We start from the raw sequence: 22,953 nt of genomic DNA, 5'->3' as shown, positions 1-22,953 counted from the left end.
CAAAAAGTACATCAAGTGCAGTGATTGACTTTCATGGTGTATACCATGACCTTGATCAAAACCAAATCTAATATTTGGGTGACATCTGATTGTAGAGGATATTTGTAGGTAATCAGTTCTCCTTTAATACAAGTGCACACTCCACGGTCAGAAGTGTCACTCCTCCTCAATTATGATCTTTTTATTGTCAAAAAGGAGAAGCCATCGCTGCAAATGGCAGGCAAGTTTTCCTGTTGTTATCCAGATGAAAGCTACTGAAAAAGACAGCTGCACGCGGCTGACAACTTCCTGGGAATGAATGTAACATATTCCAAGTGTCTGTTTTGAAAATAGAAATAATTACATGTTTGTCAGTGAAGCCCTTTTCTGGAAACACGTGTTCTACAATGATGGAAAGCTCTCGACAGCCAGGGATGTGACCCCTCAGTAAATTGCCTGTAATTACAAAGTTATTGGGACTCGGTTTGGTCAGTCTTGTCAGATTGCAGATCCAAGATGAGCATAAAATAATGTTTACCATGTCTCCGGGTTCTGGTAATTTGTAATGGGGACTATTTAGGATATGTCAACATCTATAGACTTTCTGGTCAGGAAGGAGTTAAATGAATGTTATATTTTATTCTTTTGACAGCAAATTAACCAAAGACATCTGTTCCTCTATAATGATTGTCCCACAACATCCCAGCGGAGAACATAACGTAGTTTAAAAATTACCGAAAATGTGTCCATTACCATATTATCTTCAGGCTATATGTAACAAAATAATGCTTCCGAGCTTAGATATCATTGATGCATGTATGTCTGCAGTTTCTTCTCTACATTGTAAAGTAACAATCAAGACCTAACGATTGCTAAGTTGCATCACAGTAACCATACAAAGACTAAACTTGTTAGATCTCTCTATAGAGGTCATGTCTAGCAGGGGATAGCTGATGATACACTAGGTAATAAACAGATAATATCAGAACTCATTGAGCATTATACTCAGCCATGTCAGTGGGATCGGGGTAGAAGCTCGCATGTACAAATTGATTCAGACAGAATACTTATCAGATGGGGGATAACTTTTAAAATCTCCAGCTTGCACTATATAATGCCAGGCTATAAAGCGAGGTGCCAAACGCATTTCACCGAGAACCACTTCATCCTTAGCCTTGCCGCCATTTTCCTGATCACACTACCCCAAACTCCAATAGGGACCTCTTTATTGTGCTCCCTTCTCCTAATATGTGAAAATTAAAGACTGTGCACCACTTGAATTTCAGATGCAAGATTTTATTGTAATATCACACTATTACAATAAAATGTTATTTGCATCTGAAATTCAAGTGGTGCAGTCTTTAATTTTTACAGTAAGTTGAGGGGTTGCATCCCGACACTGTAGCACACCCAACATTAAGAAGTGCTGACCATTCACTTACAACCCTCCTCCTAATAGGGATATTAAGCTGATGGTACTGATGGGCAGGGACAGTTTCCCTCCCCTGGACACTGTTGCTGGGACATTCTCCTGTGAGCTGAGGCACGGAGGTAAAGGAGAGAACAAAAGATCTCGGTGCTTACAAGCCCTGGTGTAAAGTGGTGCCGGACAGATCTGATATCTATCTGCTGCCACCAGAAACACAAACCAAATGTTTTTTTGTTAAGCAAAGCTAATTTGTATGCACATAGTTTTAGTTTGGTTGTTGTTGCACCTATTTTACCCATATCAATATCTTGGTTACAACAGTGAAGAAATGATACAAGGAGGAACAGTGTGTAACAAACTTGGAATAAACTGCATTGTCCTGATTTATCCCACTTAATTTTACAACCATTTCATCATAATCCTGTCCTGATCATTATTGTAGCTATTTTTTATCTCAGAGACTTGTTTCTAATCTTTAGGTCTTATGTGTCTCTATTAGTGTTTGTCTGTGGATTCAATGCACAGATGTAGTATGTTGTATATTATGGTCTGGATAATTTCCTGAATAAAGCTTCAGTACATAATCAATATCCTGATTAGCACCATATAATAAAATGGTTGGGCAGATGTGATCTAGTACAGTGTTAACCATTTCTGGTGTGAGCCATAAAGAATAACATGGCATATAATACAGTGTGCAAAGAGGTCCCAGGCGTCCCCCAGTTTACAGGACTTGGAGGTGAGAACCATTTTCCGTCCTAACAGTTGTAGGTAACATTACATATGTATCATTACTAAGAAACCAGCGCTCCTGTGCATAGGTCACCTGCTATTAGACTCGCTCCATAATCCCTGTACGAACACATTGTACTCGCCCTGCTATACTACCTTGACAACAGAAGTCATCTTCTGTTTTATGTGTCCATGTTGCTTCAGGTCTGCAAGAATATCTCGTAATCCATACGTATAAAAGCGAGAAATATGTTATTCAAGCCATTCATAGTCATCATTTATTATTTATACTGACAGGCAGAAGTATCTGGGAACACATATGGTGTGAGGTTGTCTATAGGCCTGAGGATATACCTGACATGTAGCTCAAGTAAGGGGAATATGTGCATCACACACCCATAGTGGATTTTGTATTTTAGAGAATATTACATGTATCTGTGAATCCTACAGAAAATTGCCCAGAAGTGCAAGTAAAGGTTCCCAAAGGGCCAGTGCAAGAATTAAAAGCTTCCGGCCAGGTAAAGCTACAGCAGAGCAGTAGGAGATGGTGCCTGGGGCCACGTAGTGTTACAAGGTATCCACCCAGATACTGAAATTTCTGTACAAATCATAAATTATGTCCCCGATACAGAATTAAAAAAATATTGACTGTCAATTAAACAATGTCGAAATGAAACCAAGTAAGTGATACTATTCTCTTTCATACACAGGTCCAGAACAATTCAGCTCCAAGAGTTTTGCGGTACAAGCTCAGAAGAAAATTCTGAGCAAAATGGCTACAAAGACAATGGCTAATATGCTTATCGACGACATAAGCAGCGAGATCTTTGATGAGCTTTTCAAAGCGACTAAGGAACATGTGAGGAATAAGAAAGAGGCTCACAAAATCCTAAAAGACCTTATCAAGGTTGCGGTAAAAGTTGGAATTCTTTATAGGAACAACCAGTTCAGTCCTGAAGAACTGGAGATTGTGGAGAAGTTCAGGAAAAAGCTGAACCAGACGGCCATGACAGCGGTCAGCTTCTACGAAGTAGAATATACGTTTGATAAAGGTGTTCTTTCTGGACTTCTACATGAATGCAAAGACCTACTTCATAATTTAGTACAGCGCCACTTGACGCCAAAATCCCACGGTCGAATCAACAGGGTATTCAATCATTTTGCAGACGTCGATTTCCTTACCGCCCTTTATAGCCTTGATGGAAACTGCAGACCGTACCTCAAAAGGATTTGTGAAGGCGTCAATAAGTTGCTTGATGAAAAAGTCATTTAAACCCTTGTTTCTTCAGCGGTTCTGATAATGTGCTGAGGAATGGCAGATTTGGGCACAGATGGCTGTATCAGGAATATTTATTTTGGTCTTGGGACATCTTGTCTACTGCATACACTGAATGAGGCCTTCATCCACAACCATAAAACTGTGTGTTCTTACATGAACTCTGATAGATGGCATTGAATAAATCAGACTGTACATGAGTTATATGAATATGAAACTGTGGAACTAGAACTGGGCAAAGAGAGAACTAGGACTTCCGAATTTCATTGATATTTTTCAGGTGTCACCAGGCCTTTCTTTTCTCAGAGATTCACTTGTGCTTCATGCTGTGGCCTCATTCGTTGCTTACAAGCACTTGGTTGACCACCGTTTATTATGTGTGAAAGGCTGTCTAATACTAGTGTATATGTTACTGTCTATTAAGGACTTGCTTTGTAAACAGCATAAATAGCCTTAACCTGTAAGGAGAAGATGCAGATTGTCCTATAGAGTTCTGTCAAAGGTACTAAACCCTTTAAAGCCAATTTCCCAAATTCGGTCTAACTTACATTTTGACATGACCTCCATGACAGGTATTTATTCCACAGCTCAACACTTCTGAGCTTTTAATTCTTTACAGGAAAATCCGACCGAGAACCAGTGTTCAGGGTTTGGGGGGAATTGATAAACTTTATACAAAACTAAATCTTAAGTCTTATTTTTAGATTGTATTTTCAAGTCTGATTTTTTTAAGTGTTGAGAGCAGTTGTAGATCGCAATTTTGTAGCGATAATCCACCAAGCTGCCTATTCCCATATTGCCATCATTGTCATATTGAGTAAGATCATTATCAGTAAGGCTAAATGCCCTCGACAGAAACGATTCTGCAAAATGGATATTAATGATTTTTATTTGTGTGTCCGTTTAACATTTTCTTTTAAAAACTGTCCGTGAACAGGCGGCCCTCCGATGCCAACCAAGGGCTGTCCATTTTTTCCTTTTGACCCATTGGGGAAGATAGATATATATAGATATATAGATATATATAATAAATGTGTCTCGTATATTAATGTGCCGGTTTTTTACACCAGTGCAGAGTAGAACTAGACAGTTCTCTGCTGCACCAGATTAATTATTGTCCGATGCTGGATGAGGAATCTGGTGCAGTATAAGATTGGCGGGTCCTACTTTTCACTTCCTAGTAGTTTGCTGCACCACAATATTGCATTTTCTAGCGCATGGAGTGAATATTCTGGCGCACAGGTTATTTTCAGTCATACCCCATAGTTTCTGAGGAAAAGTCTGAAAACTGCCTAAAGAGGATCTAAAACCTTAAATAAAACAGCATTTCAGGTGCAAATTGCTGCTGATCAGCTTCACAATGATGTACTACATTTGGTTCCGTCCTTGGTAAATGTGGAGCTGTGAACAAAAGTGTAGCCCATAGCTGGCACACAGCTACCGGAGTCACATGTTGTGTTCCATTTCCAATTCAAAGTAGTCGTTTTGCAAAACACTATATCCATTCAGAACTTGTAAAACGGGTCATTTATCTCATATATCAGAAGATGAAGTGTATATTATATTCCACATTTTCTGTACTGTATATTGTCTTTTGTGTGTTACCAGCTGATACTCTCTTCTTACAGATATTACCCACTTAAATTGTTCATACAAAATATTTGTACAACATGTGACACTCCGAGTGTCGCACCCCCAGAGCTGACTCATGTGAGATCTCCAGTTTGTTTTGCTCCTTGCTCAATATGCTAAGTGTATCAAAAAGGGGAGAACTCACTGGAGCAGATTTCCTAATTCTGCTCCTTGTTTTTAAGTGTTTGTCTCTTTATAGATTGACACTTTTCACATTTTGTTGTGGTTATAATTAGCATTGTTTGTGGCCACTTCACCAAAAAAGATAATTTTTTTTTGTTCTTCAGCTCCCAATGTTGTGCCATTTCTCTTGGGCCTGTCTGTGGGTCTATCAAATGGTAACCTGTTAAAGGGCATATATCACCAGGATGAAGGACTGTATGCAAATGAGCCCGAGGTGTTAATTGAGCCTGGAGCCCCTCATTTGCATAGTCCTTCATCCTGGTGGTAGATGCCCTTTAAGGACAGGTCTTTTAAACAGTGGTCCTTTGCAGTAAATTGGCTTGATAGTCTCTGGATTGTAGAAGTATTCCCAGATGACTTCAGGCCTCCGTTCGTCATTGTGGAGTCGAGCATTGGTCAAGCCTTTGCCTTTTAACTGTGCTTTCCCACTCCCTTCCACATCTGTTAGGTTTTGGTTGTCACTTGAAGGCTCTTGAGATCATTTTAGCTGAGCAGACTACAATTTGCTATACGTCTTTTATATGTTTTTTTTCCTCTCAATTCAACTTTTTAATCAAAATACGTTGGAAGTTTTGTCATCAAAATGATGTCTGGAACAACCCGTGGTATTCTCACCATTGCAGAAGGAAATTCACTAAAACATCTGCCACATAAAAAAACCTACAAATGCTCACCTCCGCTCCACTTGATGTTGATCCCGGCGCTGTCTGTCACTAATCTTGACACGCCAGGATCACCTAGAAAAGGAAGCTATAATTAGCAGCTTGGAGTGTGGGGACAAGATGTCCGGCGTTTTGGGCTGCTAATAATGCATGCCTCTCCCAACGACACCTCACTCCGTGCTGCTAATTCTAAGTTTCAAAATTAGCAACGGACAGCGCTGGGATCAAGGTGAAGAGGAGCGCAGACAAGTATTTGTTAGTTTTTTTTTTTTATGTGTTTGAGTTCCTTGAAATATGAGGCAAAATGGATCCAGTGTTCCCCAGAATAAGGACATCACCCAGGAAACGCTTCACTGACATTATTTTGGATAAACCCATTCCTTTCCTCAGAATTGGTAGCATGTACATACCGGTTGCTGGCTCTGGTTTCTTTATTACATTTATGAGTAAATGATTTGCTCTGTAGAAATTGCATGTCTACTAAACTGATTTATCAGGTTATTGATGTTGGGCTGCCATTTCTGTCTATAGTTTTTCTTATACCATGAAAGTCGTGTCCTTTTACACTTTTTATGGAAGAAAAAAATGATCAGAATGTGATGCAGCAATTTGCTACAATGTAGGTAAAATGTATTAGTTTAGAATCCATCACATATTATTGGCTAAATTTGTAACTATGTTTTTTTTTCTTTAACAATAAGGATTTGAGGCTTTTGAGCCAAAGTAAATCCAACAAGAAGAAAAGGTGTGAGTCCTTCCTTTACAATTCCTGTTGAATCCTCTCCATACTCTGGATCAAAAATACAAGTGGAATTATAATTTTATGCAGTTTTTAGAGAAAATTTCCCCCTCCTCTGTATTTACTTCACGTTTCTGTAGGTCTCCTCTAACCCCAAACCTCCCAAATCTAGATATTCTTGACCTTTCTAGTAAGTTTTTATAAACCCCACCCGTTATATGTCATGTGGATACAGGACATGCAGGATATACATTATGTCAAACTGCTGTTCCCAAATACTAGTCTCGGGGAGTGTGGCTGTATAGACAATCAGTTGTTGCCCCTTAGAAACCCCCAAATTAAACAATTCTTGTGTTTTCTTTCCTATTACATATAGCTCCAATATGGCTGAGCGCCAATTACAACTGGTGTAAGGCTACGCAGCCATGCAATACTTTTTCATTACCTGTTTTGCTTATTCATGTTCTACTGCAATGACTATAAATCTCCTATCACCTGGAAACCATCACAAAGGAGGCTGGAGGTCTTCAGATTCTCTTTTTCCACTATTGGCTGTAAAGAGAACAAACTGGAAATATAGCATTGTGTTAATATGTTCACTACGTTTTATGTTTAGGAATTTCATGTGCTTTTCCTACATGAAAACATAGTTCTATGCTGCTTATGGCTTTCATGCATACCCTAAAACCAGGAGTATTCATACAGTTTATGTAGGAGATAAACAAAACTGTGCTAGTGGCTCATTGCAACCAATCAGAGCTCGGCATTCATTTTCCGAAAGCGGTTTATAAAATGAAAGCAGAGCTTTGAATATTTCTGCTGTCAGACACTTCTGAGAAATCTTCCCCTATGCCTCTAAAGACTTCAATGATGTGATAATGAGACAATTGGACAGACAATCTGAGCATAGCGACTGACAGCAGCTTGTTGATAGGTGTTGGTGTCTACAACCTATGTCTGCTGTAAAATTCTATAATAAACTAAAAATGAAAGATTATTTATATACAAAAATGCTCAATTTGACATTTTGCTGATATATATATATATATATATATATATATATATATATATATATATATACTGCTTTACCTTTGTGTGCCTTTTCACATTTGGGGATTTTGATTATTTTTAATACACAGCAAAATGGATAATGAATAACCTAAACCCTTAAAGGGGTATTCCCATCTGGGCATTCACATTTAAATTAATTTCCCATATGTAAACATTTCTTCAATTGGATGTTATTAAAAACAATGTTCCTGTATGAAGATAATTTCTCATAAATGTAGTCATGTTGACCCTTAAAAACGAGATGGCTTCCTCGGATACGACCACCTCACACTCTGGCAGCGGTGGCCAGACATGTGCTATTGAGTCCTGTCTGACCTCCAGCATTCAGCAATCATTACCACAGGACGGCTGTGGGACATGCAGTAACTCCTGGACATTTCGTATACAAAAACCTTTTGTTTCTTTGTGCAATCCCTCCAGCAGAGGTGGCCGTATCCAAGGACACAGTCTTGTTTCTAAGGGACCATATTTCTACATTTATAAGAAATTATCTTCACACAGGTAAATTTTTTTGTAATAATATCTGATTGAAGAAATATTTATATATAGCAGATTAATGAAACTAAATTTAAATTCCTAGACGAGAATACCCCTTTAAGGTGCATTGACACAATTAACCCTTCACCTCACTCTAGGACCCAGACTTTTCCCCATTACAATTGTTACAGAGTGCAAAATGAGCATCACAATCTCCAGTGTAGCGTGAACACAAGTGTACATGGGTGGCTATCATCTGGTTGACTTATGTACAGTGGGTATGGAAAGTGTTTAGAACTCTTTAAATTTTATCACTTTTTGCTTAATTGCAGCCAATTTGTAAGATGATAAAAAGGTTTTTTTACTCAATGTAAAATCTGTAGCCCATCTTCTTGGGAATGATGCAACAAATTTTTCACACCTGGATTTGGGGATCCTCTGGCCCTACCTTGATCCTCTCCAACTCCCTCAGATTGGATGGTGAACATCGGTGGTGAAAGCCATTTTCCAGTTTCTCCAGAGATGCTCAACTTGGTCTAGGTCAGGGCTCTGGCTGGACGAGTCAAGAATAGTCACAGAGTTGTTCTGAAGCCTCTGCTTTGTTATTTTAGCTGTGTGCTTCGGGACATTGTCTTGTTGGAAGGTGAACCTTCAGCCCAGTCTGAGGTCCAGAGCACTCTGGAAGAGGTATCCAGGATATCTCTGTACTTGACTGAATTCATCTTTCCTCCAAATGCAACAAGTCGTTCTGTCCCTGCAGCTGCCACCACCATGTGTCACTGTTAGGATTGTATTTGGCAGGTGATGAGCAGTGCTTGATTTTCTCATACAGACTTTTTGGTGTTTAATTCTAAGCAGTGAGTCCTTCATGTGGTTTTTCTGCAAGCTGTATGCGGCTTTCATATGTCTTGCCCTGGGGGAGGCTTCCATCAGAAATTTCTACCATAAATCCCTGACTGTTGGTGGGCTGTAGTGATAGTTGACTTCGTGGTATTTCCCTACTGCATCGCTGGAGCTCAGCCACAGTGATCTTGGGGTTCTTCTTTCCCTTTCTCACCAAGGCTCTCTTCCCACGATTGCTTAGTTTGGCTGATTGGCCAGGTTGAGGAAGAGTTCTTGTCCCAACTTCTTACATATAAAGATTATGGAGCCCACTGTGCTCTTGGGAACCTTGAGTGCTGCAGAAAATCTTTTGTAACCTTGGAGTGATCTATGCCTTGCCACAATTCTGTCTGACCATCTTGGGCAGTTCCTAAGACCTTTATCATGATTTTCATGTGTTCTAACATACACTGTGAGCTTTTATGTAGAGAGTTGTGTACCTTTCTTAATCAGGTCCAATCAGTTTAATTAAACACAGCTGGACTCCAATGAATGAGTAGAATCACCTCAAGGAAGAAGGAAATGGACAGCATGCAAGTTAAAAACAAGTGTCACAGCAGAGGGTCTGAATACTTATGACCATGTGATATTTCTTTCTGTGAAGATGGGGTGCAGAGTGTACAGAGTAAGCAAAAAAAAAAAAAAACCTTTTTGATCTTGCCAATTGGCTGCAATGAAAGCGTGAAAAATTTTAGGGGTCTGAATACTTTCCTTACCCACTTTAGTTCCTTTGCTATACGCTCCTCTGTATATTTACAAATATTGAATTGTACATTATCTGTTTTATATACTGTATATTGAATGTTCCAATCCAAGTACCATTGCGTAATGGAAGTCAGTATGATCCACAAAGGTCCAGCCTTCTCTAATCACATGTGCCCAATATGTACCCCTTCAGCTGAGAATTATAGGGAGCTACAGACTTAACATTGCAGGGAAACCATCCTTTAACATTATTTAGGGCAGAGCTTCCTTAACATGGGTGATGTATTGAGTGGGTTGGTCATTTATTTACTAGAATCAATAAGAATAGAGAAGGTTGGCGCAGGCACACCTACCTACCTACCTACCTTGTGGATCTCCATGGCTGGTGGCTGCAAGCTGCACATTTCCTTATGTGTTAGCTCCCAGTGCATCAATGTATCTGAATGTTTTTGCTGCTAATTTAAGGAACCTTTATCTAAAACCGGATCTGGAAATGTCACACAAACAATTGCCAAATCTTCTAAAGTCTAGTTCCAATGACACTGCATCTCTCTCCAGCTCTGTAAGTGATTACAAAGAACAAAACCTTTCCTTGTATGATTTATATGTAAGATTTGGTGCAATGTGTTTCTATTGACTATAAATATATATCACACTGTTTGTTAAACACTGGCCATACAATGTTGTCCTATGTCTTCATTTTAGCTATAGAAGTATCTATCTCAAGATAGCCTGATGAATGAGGCCAACAGCGAAGAAGCTAATGCTAGATAAGTTTGGATATTGGACTCCAGAGCCAGCTGTCTTACATAAAAGACATGGGGAATATTCCAACTTGTATGTTGTCCCACTTCAGCATAATCACAGAAGTGGTCAGCCAAATCGGTTGCATCCAAGACGTAATCAGAAGCTTCAGAACCTTTTCATGTCCAAATTGCATGGGATTTCACAAACGTTTAATTCCTGAAATCTATAAAATTGTTTGGGATGCAGTAGACGCCTTTTAATGATTCAAACAGAAATGCTGAAAAATCTCTATTTTAATCCATATGCTAATGAGGCAGTTGGTGTACAGATGGCATGTCCTTCCCCAGAGCACTATTTTCTGAACCACTATCCTTTAAGCAGATAAACAGATTACTCTTGTAGGAGATGATGTGTGAACAAACTGCCCAATTAGCATACAGATTAAACTGGGAAAATCTTGGAAACTGCATAATAGAGAAATAATAAAGGCATGATTGCAAACATAGTCTTTCTATACAGACTATACTAGACTACACTCATCATACACTCCCAACTATACAGACTTTATCTTATAGCAGTTTTTGGGGTGGGGTGAATTTGTTTTCATGGCAGATTTTGGTAAGGAGACACAATTCATAGTGCAAGCCATTTTGGTGTATTACAATTTAAGCCAGGAAACTGGTGTAAAATATACCCGGTGCATGGACCACCCAAGTCGCACCAGAGGTTTTAAGACTATGTAGCATTCTGATGTCTCCATCCTTGCAATTAGTGACACGTCAGATGTTTTCTGCTGCAGATTTTTGTGTATGGGATTGCTATAAATACCACAACATGTGTAGATGCTCTTCAAGGGATTTTCCCACATCACAAGTCCTGTGAATAGGGCCTAACCTGCTGATCGGTGGTGGTCTCTGTGATGAGACCACCACAAATCACAAGTACAGGGGACCTGATGCATCGAACCCCGAGATGGGCAGAGCCGGTGCTGTCCCATTCATCTCTATGGAACGGAGTGAGATTGCTGGGCGCAGCGCCGCACACTGAGAACCCCAAAATTTGCATGTTAGGCCCTATCCTGTGGAGCGCTGTATGTCTCTCGCTGTTGGGAAAGAAACCATTTATACTTCATTGGGGTGCGGCTTCCATGGATCCTTCATTTGTACACAAGGAATGGTTACGTTTGTGGAAGAAACAAGGCAAGTTTCAGAATCTTGGACAACCCCTTTAATGTTATACATACCATATAAGCGGATAATAAATCTCACTTTGAAGCATGTTGCATTGTAAATAAAATACACCTTTTCAACCAGAGTGTCTTCCTATTAGTTCTACACAAAGATGAATACTCAGGGGGATATTTATCAGGACCTCTGCGCACCGCCAGTGGCGCAGAGGCCCTGAAATAATCGCAAATGCTAGCTTATTGCTAGCTTTTGCGATTATTTTTCACAATCCGCCACCTTCACGCCAGTGGGGCGTGAAGGGGGGGCGCGGCCGGACGGGAGTGGGCCAGCACGGGGCGTTATTGTCCCCGCGCCTGCGCACTCGCTGCTACCGACGACTTTTCATACGTGAAAAGTCGCCGGTTGCATTTTTTCCTGCCTGGCGTACGATAAACGCTGCGCAACTGGCAGCCCGATACATGAAGAGGCAGAAGCCTCTTCATGTATCGGGCTGCGAATTTGCAGCGGCGGGGCTATCATACGCTTGCGCACAAGCACCAGCGTATGATAAATATCCCCCATAGTGTGTGTTCCTATAGATTTTTTATGATGGTCCGCAGAGAGAATGGATCAAATCCAATATATTTGAATGTAAAGAAATAAAGATGCTTCAGGGGCAACTACCTAAACAGCCAAGGCCAAAAAGTGTAATGGGTGACGATATGGCCAAACAATGATCAGAGACTGCAGCTTGTCTCATATCTCATATAGCTGCCCCCCCCCCCCCCATTCTAGGTCACCAGGATGTAGAGCAAGAAATGTGGAGCAGAGGAGGAGCCAAGAGAGGTAATGGGGTATCAGTCATTACACATAGGGGATAATGAAGAGAAAACACAACCCCTGTGAATTGGTGAGTCTCCTGGCAAGTTTTTTTTTTTTTTTTTAAAGCATGGCGCACAATCTGGAGAATTCTATGGGAACCTGGCATTAGGTTTAGTGGTGAAAACCCCATGACAGGATACCTTTTAAATATGTTATTGAGTAAACCAAATAATATCTCAAATAATATAATTGATCTGTCACTTTTTTTCTTAGATGATCTGAATTATTTTCCTTCTGTAGAGTAAAGAAGAGCCGCATTGTATCCCTTGGCTTAATGTTCTTAAAATAATCCTAGCAATTCAACCAGCTCAATAGTCATTGTGAATAATTACATAGGTTTCCATTCATTGTTAACATCCAATAATATTAGGGAGGATAAAACAGTTAAAACGTAAAATTTTACTGGCTAACTTTTGTATAGTATCAACATGTACTCATCCCCTGCCAGTAAAATATCAAAAATGTTGTATTATATGCGTCTCTTTATCTAGAAGCTCATCACAACCTTAATGACAGTGGGGGAGGGGGTCTTTATGTGTTTTTTTTTCATGAAGGCAGCTTAATGGTGAAAATTTGTATAAATGTGGAAGTACTTTACCAGTGAGGATGATGGGAATATGGGGATGTTGCCAGCGTTCCTACTGGATCACCATGTGCTACTGTTGCCACCAAAAGTGACAAAACTCATGACAATCTTAGTTCACATTACTATTCCAATTTCCCAAGAGGAATGCAATCTTTCTCCTTCTATGCCCTTGAGCAGAATAGCTTATAGGAGATAGACAGGTGTATAAAGCACATTATATCTGACAATCCTGTCAAAAGGACTGATGGCCAGGCCGTGTATATATAATATCCACAGCAAATAGACTTGACATGATAACCGAGGAGCATAGGAAATAGGAAAAAAAAAAAAAGACTGCACAGATTGCTATCTAGTCTTGTAGGAAAATCTTCAGTACTTGTCATTGTCTCTGCTCTTTCCATCTGTAGGAGCCGAGTGACAGGTCTTGGCAGCCTTCCCTCTATGAGCATACAGAGACGCCTGTCAATCAATTCATTTACATCACTAAAATACAAGAAAAACTCAATCCGTTCTGAAAAAGAAGCCACATTTTTCTATCACTGTGTAATGTGTGTTAGTTTTTGAAGCAATTTACATAGAATCAGAGTCTAACAAATGTAGGCGGGGGAGGGTAGAGAAGAAACATACAGTCATATGAAAAAGTTTGGGCACCCCTATTAATCTTAATCATTTTTAGTTATCAAAATGTGGGTTTTTGCATCAGCTATTTCAGTTTGATATATCTAATAATTGATGGACGCAGTAATATTGCAGGATTGAAATGAGGTTTATTGTACTTACAGAAATGTGCAATATGCATTAAAACAAATTTGGACAGGTGCAAACGTATGGGTACCCTTATCATTTGCTTGATGTGAAAACTTCTAACTACTTTTTACTGACTTACTGAAGCACTAAATTGGTTTGGTGACCTCATTGAGCTTTGAACTTTATAGCCAGGTGTATCCAATCATGAGAAAAGGGATTTAAGGCGGCCACTTACAAGTTGTTCTCCTATGTGAATCTCCTCTGAGGAGGCATCAATACAACTCTCTAATGATCTGAAAACAATAATTGTTCAACATAATTGTTCAGGGGAAGGATACAAAAAGTTGTCTCAGAGATTTAACCTGTCAGTTTCCGCTGTGAGGAACATAGTAAGGCAATGGAAGACCACAGGGGCAGTTCTTAAGCCCAGAAGTGTCAGGCCAAGAAAAATATCAGAAAGGCAGATAAGAAGAATGGTGAGAACAGTCATGGACAATCCACAGACCACCTCCAAAGACCTGCAGCATCATCTTGCTGCAGATGGTGTCACTGTGTATCGGTCAACAATACAGCGCACTTTGCACAAGGAGAAGCTGTATGGGAGAGTGATGCGAAAGAAGCTGTTTCTGCAAGCGCGCTACAAACAGAGTCGCCTGAGGTATCCAAAAGCACATTTGGACAAGCCAAAACAAAGATTGAGTTGTTTGGTCATACAAAAGGTGTTATGCATGGCGGCCAAAAACACAGCATTCCAAGAAAAACACTTGCTACCCACTGTAAAATTTGGTGGAGGTTCCATCATGCTTTGAGGCTGTGTGGCCAATGCTGGCATCGGGGATCTTGTTAAAGTTGAGAGTCTCATGGATTCCTCTCAGTATCAGCAGATTCTTGAGAATAATGTTCAAGAATCAGTGACGAAGTTGAAGTTAAACCAGGAATGGATATTTCAGCAAGACAATGATCCAAAACACTGCTCCAAATCTACCCAGGCTTTCATGCAGGGGAACAATTACAATGTTCTGGAATGGCCATCCCAGTCCCCAGACCTGAATATCATTGGACATCTGTGGGATAATGTGAAGCGGGCTGTCCATGCTCGGCGACCATCAAACTTAACTGAACTGGAATTGTTTTGTAAAGAGGAATGGTCAAAAATACCTTCATCCAGGAACTCATTAAAAGCTACAGGAAGTGACGAGAGGCTGTTATTTTTGCAAAAGGAGGATCTACTAAACATTAATGTCACTATTCTGTTGAAGTGCCCATACTTTTGCACCTGTCAAATTAAGTTTTAATGCATATTGCACATTTACTGTTAGTACAATAAACCTCATTTCAATCCTGAAATATTACTGTGTCCATCAATTATTAGACATATCAAACTGAAATAGCTGTTGCAAAAACCCAAATTTTGATAACTAAAAATGATTAAGATTAATAGGGGCGCCCAAACTTTTTCATATGACTGTATACACTCACCGGCCACTTTATTAGGTACACCATGCAAGTAACGGGTTGAACCCCCTTTTGCCTTCAGAACTGCCTCAATTCTTCGTGGCATAGATTCAACAAGGTGCTGGAAGCATTCCTCAGAGATTTTGGTCCATATTGACATGATGGCATCACACAGTTGCCGCAGATTTGTCGGCTGCACATCCATGATGCGAATCTCCCGTTCCACCACATCCCAAAGATGCCCTATTGGATTGAGATCTGGTGACTGTGGAGGCCATTTGAGTACAGTGACCTCATTGTCATGTTCAAGAAACCAGTCTGAGATGATTCCAGCTTTATGACATGGCGCATTATCCTGCTGAAAGTAGCCATCAGATGTTGGGTACATTGTGGTCATAAAGGGATGGACATGGTCAGCAACAATACTCAGGTAGGCTGTGGCATTGCAACGATGCTCAATTGGTACCAAGGGGCCCAAAGAGTGCCAAGAAAATATTCCCCACACCATGACACCACCACCACCAGCCTGAACCGTTGATACAAGGCAGGATGGATCCATGCTTTCATGTTGTTGACGCCAAATTCTGACCCTACTATCTGAATGTCGCAGCAGAAATCGAGACTCACCAGACCAGGCAATGTTTTTCCAATCTTCTACTGTCCAATTTCGATGAGCTTTTGCAAATTGTAGCCTCAGTTTCCTGTTGTTAGCTGAAAGGAGTGGCACCCGGTGTGGTCTTCTGCTGCTGTAGCCCATCTGCCTCAAAGTTCGACGTACTGTGCATTCAGAGATGCTCTTCTGCCTACCTTGGTTGTAACGGGTGGCGATTTGAGTCACTGTTGCCTTTCTATCAGCTCGAACCAGTCTGCCCATTCTCCTCTGACCTCTGGCATCAACAAGGCATTTCCGCCCACAGAACTGCCGCTCACTGGATGTTTTTTCTTTTTCGGACCATTCTCTGTAAACCCTAGAGATGGTTGTGCGTGAAAATCCCAGTAGATCAGCAGTTTCTGAAATACTCAGACCAGCCCTTCTGGCACCAACAACCATGCCACGTTCAAAGGCACTCAAATCACCTTTCTTCCCCATACTGATGCTCGGTTTGAACTGCAGGAGATTGTCTTGACCACGGCGCAAGTCAAAAATCTGGCTTTGTAGGGTGATGCACTAGCAGTAGTTTTTTAGAGACTTTTCTACGCCTTTAGAATATTCAGACCTTTAGAATATAATCATAAAAATGTGTCACAAAATACATTTTCAGGAATTTATCCGTATGTGCTTGTAATCCAGTCTATTTCTCCCGTCCACCTCCATAAATATTATTTGGGTCTTTAGGAAAAGCAAAATATAAAGAAGTAACAGAAACATTGTTTAAAATTTTACTTAAAGGCACAGACAGTGTTAAACAGGTCCTGGATAAGTCAATGACAAGAACACACAAAGAATATGCGGCCCAAGTCAACTAACTGCATAGCTGGACAGAAGCAATAAGAGGGCATCCACATTAATTCATGTCACCGCTTTATCCTACGCAACAGACTGGCATCATGCAGCTCAAGTTGGGCTTTGCTGTAAGGGGCACACCATATATGCATCAGTGGGATATTTCCATGAGTGAGACAGAGGGCTTAAATAATACGTAATAATAATTCTTTATATAGCGCCTATAGATTACACAGCGCTGCACAGAGCTTGCCAAATCAGTCCCTGTCCCCAATGAGGCTCACAATCTAATCAACCTACCAGTATGTTTTACATAGCATTATGTAGTTTAGTATATTAGCAGTTACATTCATGCTCACAGGAGCTTGTTCTATTACTGTCATCACCAAAAAAGCGGCTTGTGGTACTCTACTGGAAGGCAGGCTACAGCATGTTGTAATGTGCTGAAAATAGCTAGTTGGCCTAACCGCTCAACCATGTCTCATGCAACACTTTTGCTTGGTCTATAAGTATTGTCATTGGTATTAAAGGGATTCAGTAGAATATTGTTGTTGAAAAATTAGCAAAGAACTTTCCTAAATAAATCCCCTTAACTCCCAGAAAACACCACTCAGCGTGGAGGTGCAGTCAGGTTCTTGTACGGTGTAGTAAACCATACATATCCACACTCATGTTACAAGATAGGTCACAAGGGGAAAGTCCATGTACAGTAGGGGGAGAGAACAGCCCTATATTCTATAGGGTCCCAGACCTTAATGTTTAAATGTACATATAACCAATACATTACCAAATATGCTCTGCAAAGATTCACGCACATGCTGCAATGTATGGCCAGTATATGGATGTAAATATTTAGACATTGTTACTTATGTTCTTGTGTAAGTCTTAACGACCGGTAAAGCTGGATGTCAAACATGCTTCTGGTTGACCGCTTCATCCATATAAGCAATAGAGGAGGGTGGGTGTGGGGGTCTGACACAAGAGCCATCACACAGGTACATTCCTGCTCCAGAGGTCCACTTCCTCCTCCACAGCCTTGCCATCTATTCATAGAGGAGACCATATAACACAGATTGCATTATACATTTGCTTCGCTTTATCATTGGTCATCCACATTAGTTGTTCATTCAGTGGTAACATTAAGAGTAGTTTTACCCATTTTTTTTCCAGTTTTTGAGCCAACGCCAGAGGTACATTCAAAAGGAATGAAAGATAGAAAGGGAGAAATTCCTGCTGGATCCTCCTCTGGATCACAAAAATGCACCAAATAAAGGCAGCAGGTTTATCATTTTAAATTAGATTTATCAAATGTCTAATAGTAATACTTAGACAAGACCAATCTTATACTGCACCTCCTATTTTTTTTCACATTTGAAAACAATGTGCCAAAATCCAGGTGCCTGACCATTTTTAACAAAGCCCATTTGGTTATACTTGTCGTAAGGCAGATCATATTTTGTTTTCCAAATGTAACCCATGACCTGTAAAGCGTAGCACAATATTATGGCGCCATTTAGAATTATTATTCGACCATTCTTTCCTGTGCATATTGCAACTGAATCTGACATATAGATAAATCTGCCCCACTGGGTGTGGAACCACCCTACAGCCACAAACACGTCAGTTCAGTAATATAAAATCCTAGGAATAAACATATAACACGGTCTTTTAGAGGGGATTAGAAAGCCACCATGTAACAAGGTTCTGGAGTCTGTACTTGCTGTCATATAGCCTGTGCAGAGCTGTGCTGCAGTCATTGTAACCTGTTCACGGTTACTGAACATAGATGGAAAACATGGGGTTTTGAGGCACATTTACCCATATGGACAAACAATTGTATAACTGCACCATTAAAAAGCTTGTCACAAATTTTCATGTTATCCTCTGTACTATAGATGTGTGTAACAAGCTGATCGGCGGGGGTCCAATTATTGGGAACACCAATGGTCATAAAAAAAACAGGTGTCCGATTCCACCTTCATGAAAGAAGTGCACGATTGTGAAGTTAGAGACAGGTTGCATCTAAAGTGCAACAGAAAATGTACTCAATTTTAGAAGTAATACCCAATCCACAAGAGGTTCTTATAGGGCAGTGATGGCAAAACTTTTAGCGACTAATTGCCCTAATTGCAACACCAAAACATCTTCATTTATCATGAGGTGCCAACCAAAAATTAAAGCAGTAACTTATTGCTCCCTATTCTTCAACAACATTCAATAATACTGGCCTCCTAAGGACACCAACACAGGAGAAAGGAGGAGGGAAAATTTGCATCATTTTAGCTTCTTTCCAGGATCCCTCTGTACACAGAGAATCATGGGGCCAGCAGAAGGTCCTCCAAAGATAATTCAGCCTTGTCCACACATTCCCCCTCTTCCTACAGTCCCAAGAAGCCAAGTAAGTATCACTTTAAAATATCACTGAAAGCAGCAACTTTTAAGTTGCTTGGAACTGCAGGAAGATTATTTGAATTATGTCTGGTGCCCGTGCCATTTCCAAATTGGTAAGGGTTCAACAGCTGGGACCACCACTGATGATGAGAATGGGACTCCACAGTAATAAGGAGAACAGGGATCCTGTTATCACTAATGTTTGGGGTGGCAGATTGAGCATGAGCCCAGCTGCTCCATTTAGTTCTATGAGACTGGCTGAAGACTGCTGAGCACAGAGCTCAGAGGCATCAATTTGCTACTCCATTCAGTAGAGGAAACAGGAGCGCTGCATATAGCATAATACCTCTTAAGGGTTTCACCACAAATTATTACTATAGGTCTGATTATTTGTGCCAGGGAACCTACCCCCAAGTTTATGGGTAGGAAAGCACAAAACAATCATGCTGGATATGTGTGCTAGAAGAACCACTCACTTTACATGGGGTATTCAAGCATTCCTGATGACCACAATAAAGCTGCAGACTCTGCAGTGCTCACTGTCAACCATACAGTTATGATGGAAGGAAAACTCCTAAGGTGTTTCTAAATGTAAATGTGAACAAAGCCTTACAGTTCCCACTTCTGTTTATTATCATATCTTTTATAAGGAGTTTATATTGGTAACCAGTAATATAATACAATTGATCCTGTGCCAGGTTTGCAAAAGCCAGGGCACCCACTGGTGTATAGGAAGAGAGCCACATTAATATTCTATCCAGCAACATATGCAGTCAGTAAAAGGAGAGGGAAGTAAACTCCATCCCAGTAACACAGCATGAGATAAATACTTGGAGGTATCCTCACACTCCTATGGTGTATACTGATGTCGCAGTGCAGCATAAATTATAGACCTCTCTTGTGAAGAGAATAACAAAAATTAAAAAAATAAAAGATGTTTATATCCATCAAAGTGCAAGACAAATGATCTGCAATAACCTGTAGATATAAAAGTTTTATAATAAAATAAAGCAATAGAAATCTGTGTCTCAGCATCACGTCCTTCCTCTCTAGTAGTGCAGCTTTGGTACACGAGGGGTAAAGCATAAGACTAGGAGAGAAAGCCCCACTACCCTCAGTGTTCCTGTAATGCTTTTTGGCAGAGGCGAAGTAGACAGTTGGATAGAGTAGAGGAGGACGATCTTATCCATACCAGCAGCATATCCTCCTGAAGGTGGCAGTGCAGCAGAGATGGTACAGAAGGCATCAGTTGGCATGCCCCTATACCTTCATGACCTGAAAAACAAAATAAAAAACAAAAGCTGAACACAAATATACACACTAAAGGAGATAGAGACAAAAGAAAATCGTTATATACAGTATAATGATTGTAAGCACTAGTGATCAGAGCCCATTGTTTCAGCTGCCCACGTTATTACTCTGCAAGACCCGGACTTGTTCTTTGGCCCCATCCCCTGGCTCTGTCCTGACAGAAATGAAACTTCTGTAGGACCATACAGTGAGGCAGGGAGCATGTGATCAGTGCTTCTGACATCACTTCAGGTCCCTTAGTATTTCTCATGTTGGGCCGCTAAAAGAGGGAGAGTGATTGGGAAATGCTTTATCAGCGCTTCACCTGATCTCCATTACAGCAGTGAGGAGGGTCTGGCAGTGCTGGATCTTCCAGACCTTCGGACTATAAGACGCAGACTCTTTTTAGCAAGACCCTCACCAATCTCATATGGATATACAGTAAGTATGGAAAGTATTCAGACCTTTTTACATTTTTCACTCTGTTTCATTGCAGCCAATTGGCTAGAGCAAAAAAGAATGTTTTTTGCTGATTAATGTGCATCCCATTTTGAAAAAAAAAGCAGAAATGTAGATTTTTTGCCAATTTATTAAACAAGGAAAACTAAAATATGACAAGTCATAAGTATTCAGACCCTTCTGTTCTGTACTGAGTAAAAGCACCTTTTGAGCTTGTACAGCCATGGGTCTTCTTGGGAAAGATGCAACAAGTTTCCACACCTGGATTTGGGGATCCTCTGCCGTTCTTCCTTGATCCTCTCCAGTTCCCTCAGGTTGGATGGTGAACATTGGTGGAAGTCATTTTCAAGTCTCAGGTTTACGTTTACGTCAGGTTTACGTTTACGTCAGGGCTGTGGCTGGGTCAGTCAAGAATGGTCTCAGAGTTGTTCTGCAGCCTCTGCTTTGTTATGTTAGCTATGTGATTAGGGTCATTGTATTGTTGAAAGGTGAACCTTTGGCCCGGTCTGAGGTCCAGGACACTCTGGAAGAGGTTTTTATTCAGGATCTCTCTGTACTTGGCCGAATTCATCTTTCCTTCGATTGTAACCAGTCCCTGCAGCTGAAAATGAACCCCAGCTTGATGCTGCCACCACCTTGTCTAACCGTTGAGATTGTATTTGGCAGGTGATGAGCAGTGCTTGGTTTCTTCACACACTGCTTAGAATTAACACCAAAAAGTTCAATCTTCGTCTCATCAGACCAGAGAATCTTATTTCTCATAGCCTGGGAGAGTGGTTTTGCAAATTGTAAGTGGCTTTCATATGTCTTTCAGTCGGGAGAGGTTTCCGTTGGCCAATCTGACATAAAGCCCCGGTTGGTGGAGGGCTACAGTTGATTTGGTGGAATTTTCTCCCATCTCCCTACTGCATCTCTGGAGTTCAGCCACAGTGGTCTTGGGGTTCTTCTTTACTTCTCTCACCAAGGTTCTACTCCCACAATTACTTAGTTTGGCTGGATGGCCAGGTGAAGAAGAGTTGTGGACGTCCTAAACTTCATTATGGAGGCCACTGTCTTTTTAGAAACCTTGAGTGCTGCAGAAATTTTGTAAACCTGGCCAGATCTGTGCCTTGCCACAATTCTGTCTCTGAGCTCCTTAGGCAGTTCCTTTGACCTCATGATTCTCATGTGCTCCACCACGACTCTGAGGTCTTATATACACAAATTTATGCCTTTCCTAATAAAGTCCATTCAGTTTAATTAGACATACCTGGACTCCAATGCAGGGTGTGTTCACACATTCGGTTTTTCAGATGCAGTTTCCAATGTACAAACCAGAAGTGAAGTGAAAAGGAGCAGCACCACTCAAAGATACGTTCTCACGCGTTATGATCCACACCTTTAAAAACTGCATCTGAAAAACTGAACGCACACGTAGGAGTAGAACCGTCTCAAGCAGCATCAGAAGAAAATGCACAAAATGTTAAATATGAGTGTCATAGCAAAGTGTATGAATACTTATGAATACTCAGATTTCATGTATAAAGATCTACATTTCTGTTAACTTATCTTTATGTTAAGTTGAAATGCACATCAATGAGCAAATCAAAAACAACTTTTTTGATCTTAACAAAACAGTGAAAAAGTTAAAGGGGTATGAATATTTTCCATACCCAGTGTACATAAGTTAACTAGTTAACCACCCATGTATACTCATGTTCAATCTATACTTGAATACTTTCCGCACCCACTGTACATGGCTGCCGAGACTCAGGCCTTCACCAATCTGAAACTGATGTACATGGTACATGGAGATTTAGACCCATATGATCTTATACGGATGTGCATGGCACGAGAGATTGAGTCCCTCACAAATCTGATACCGATTGCCTATTCTCCACAATAACATTGAAAGTTCTAGGAGAAATTGTAGATATTTTGTTCTGAGTTTGTGAAGATAAATAATCCTGTTCACTGCCCCATCTATCCATCGTTTCCAGCCAATGACTAATCCCCTGCATTACAGGGAAAGCCAGTTTT

At 40.5% G+C, this 22,953-nt stretch overlaps 2 protein-coding genes across 2 annotated transcripts in view; one reads left to right on the top strand and one right to left on the bottom strand.

Annotated features, from left to right (window-relative positions):
• The window catches only part of TNFAIP8L3 (TNF alpha induced protein 8 like 3), a 51,244-nt gene extending 39,429 nt beyond the window's left edge, over positions 1 to 11,815 (top strand). Inside the window, exon 2 of the mRNA XM_072148223.1 lies at positions 2,851 to 11,815. Within this exon, the coding sequence (XP_072004324.1) occupies positions 2,851 to 3,413 (563 nt within the window). The 3' untranslated portion in view covers positions 3,414 to 11,815. The remainder of the gene's footprint in view (positions 1 to 2,850) is intronic.
• A 4,901-nt stretch (positions 11,816 to 16,716) lies between these two features.
• The window catches only part of AP4E1 (adaptor related protein complex 4 subunit epsilon 1), a 43,182-nt gene continuing 36,945 nt past the window's right edge, over positions 16,717 to 22,953 (bottom strand). The window contains exon 21 of the mRNA XM_072148221.1: positions 16,717 to 20,460. Coding sequence (XP_072004322.1) covers positions 20,300 to 20,460 — 161 coding nt within the window. The 3' untranslated portion in view covers positions 16,717 to 20,299. The remainder of the gene's footprint in view (positions 20,461 to 22,953) is intronic.

This window comes from Engystomops pustulosus, chromosome 4 (assembly GCF_040894005.1).
Source record: "Engystomops pustulosus chromosome 4, aEngPut4.maternal, whole genome shotgun sequence".
NCBI classification, from domain to species: Eukaryota; Metazoa; Chordata; class Amphibia; order Anura; family Leptodactylidae; genus Engystomops; species Engystomops pustulosus.
This window is presented reverse-complemented; position numbering and strand designations above follow the sequence as displayed.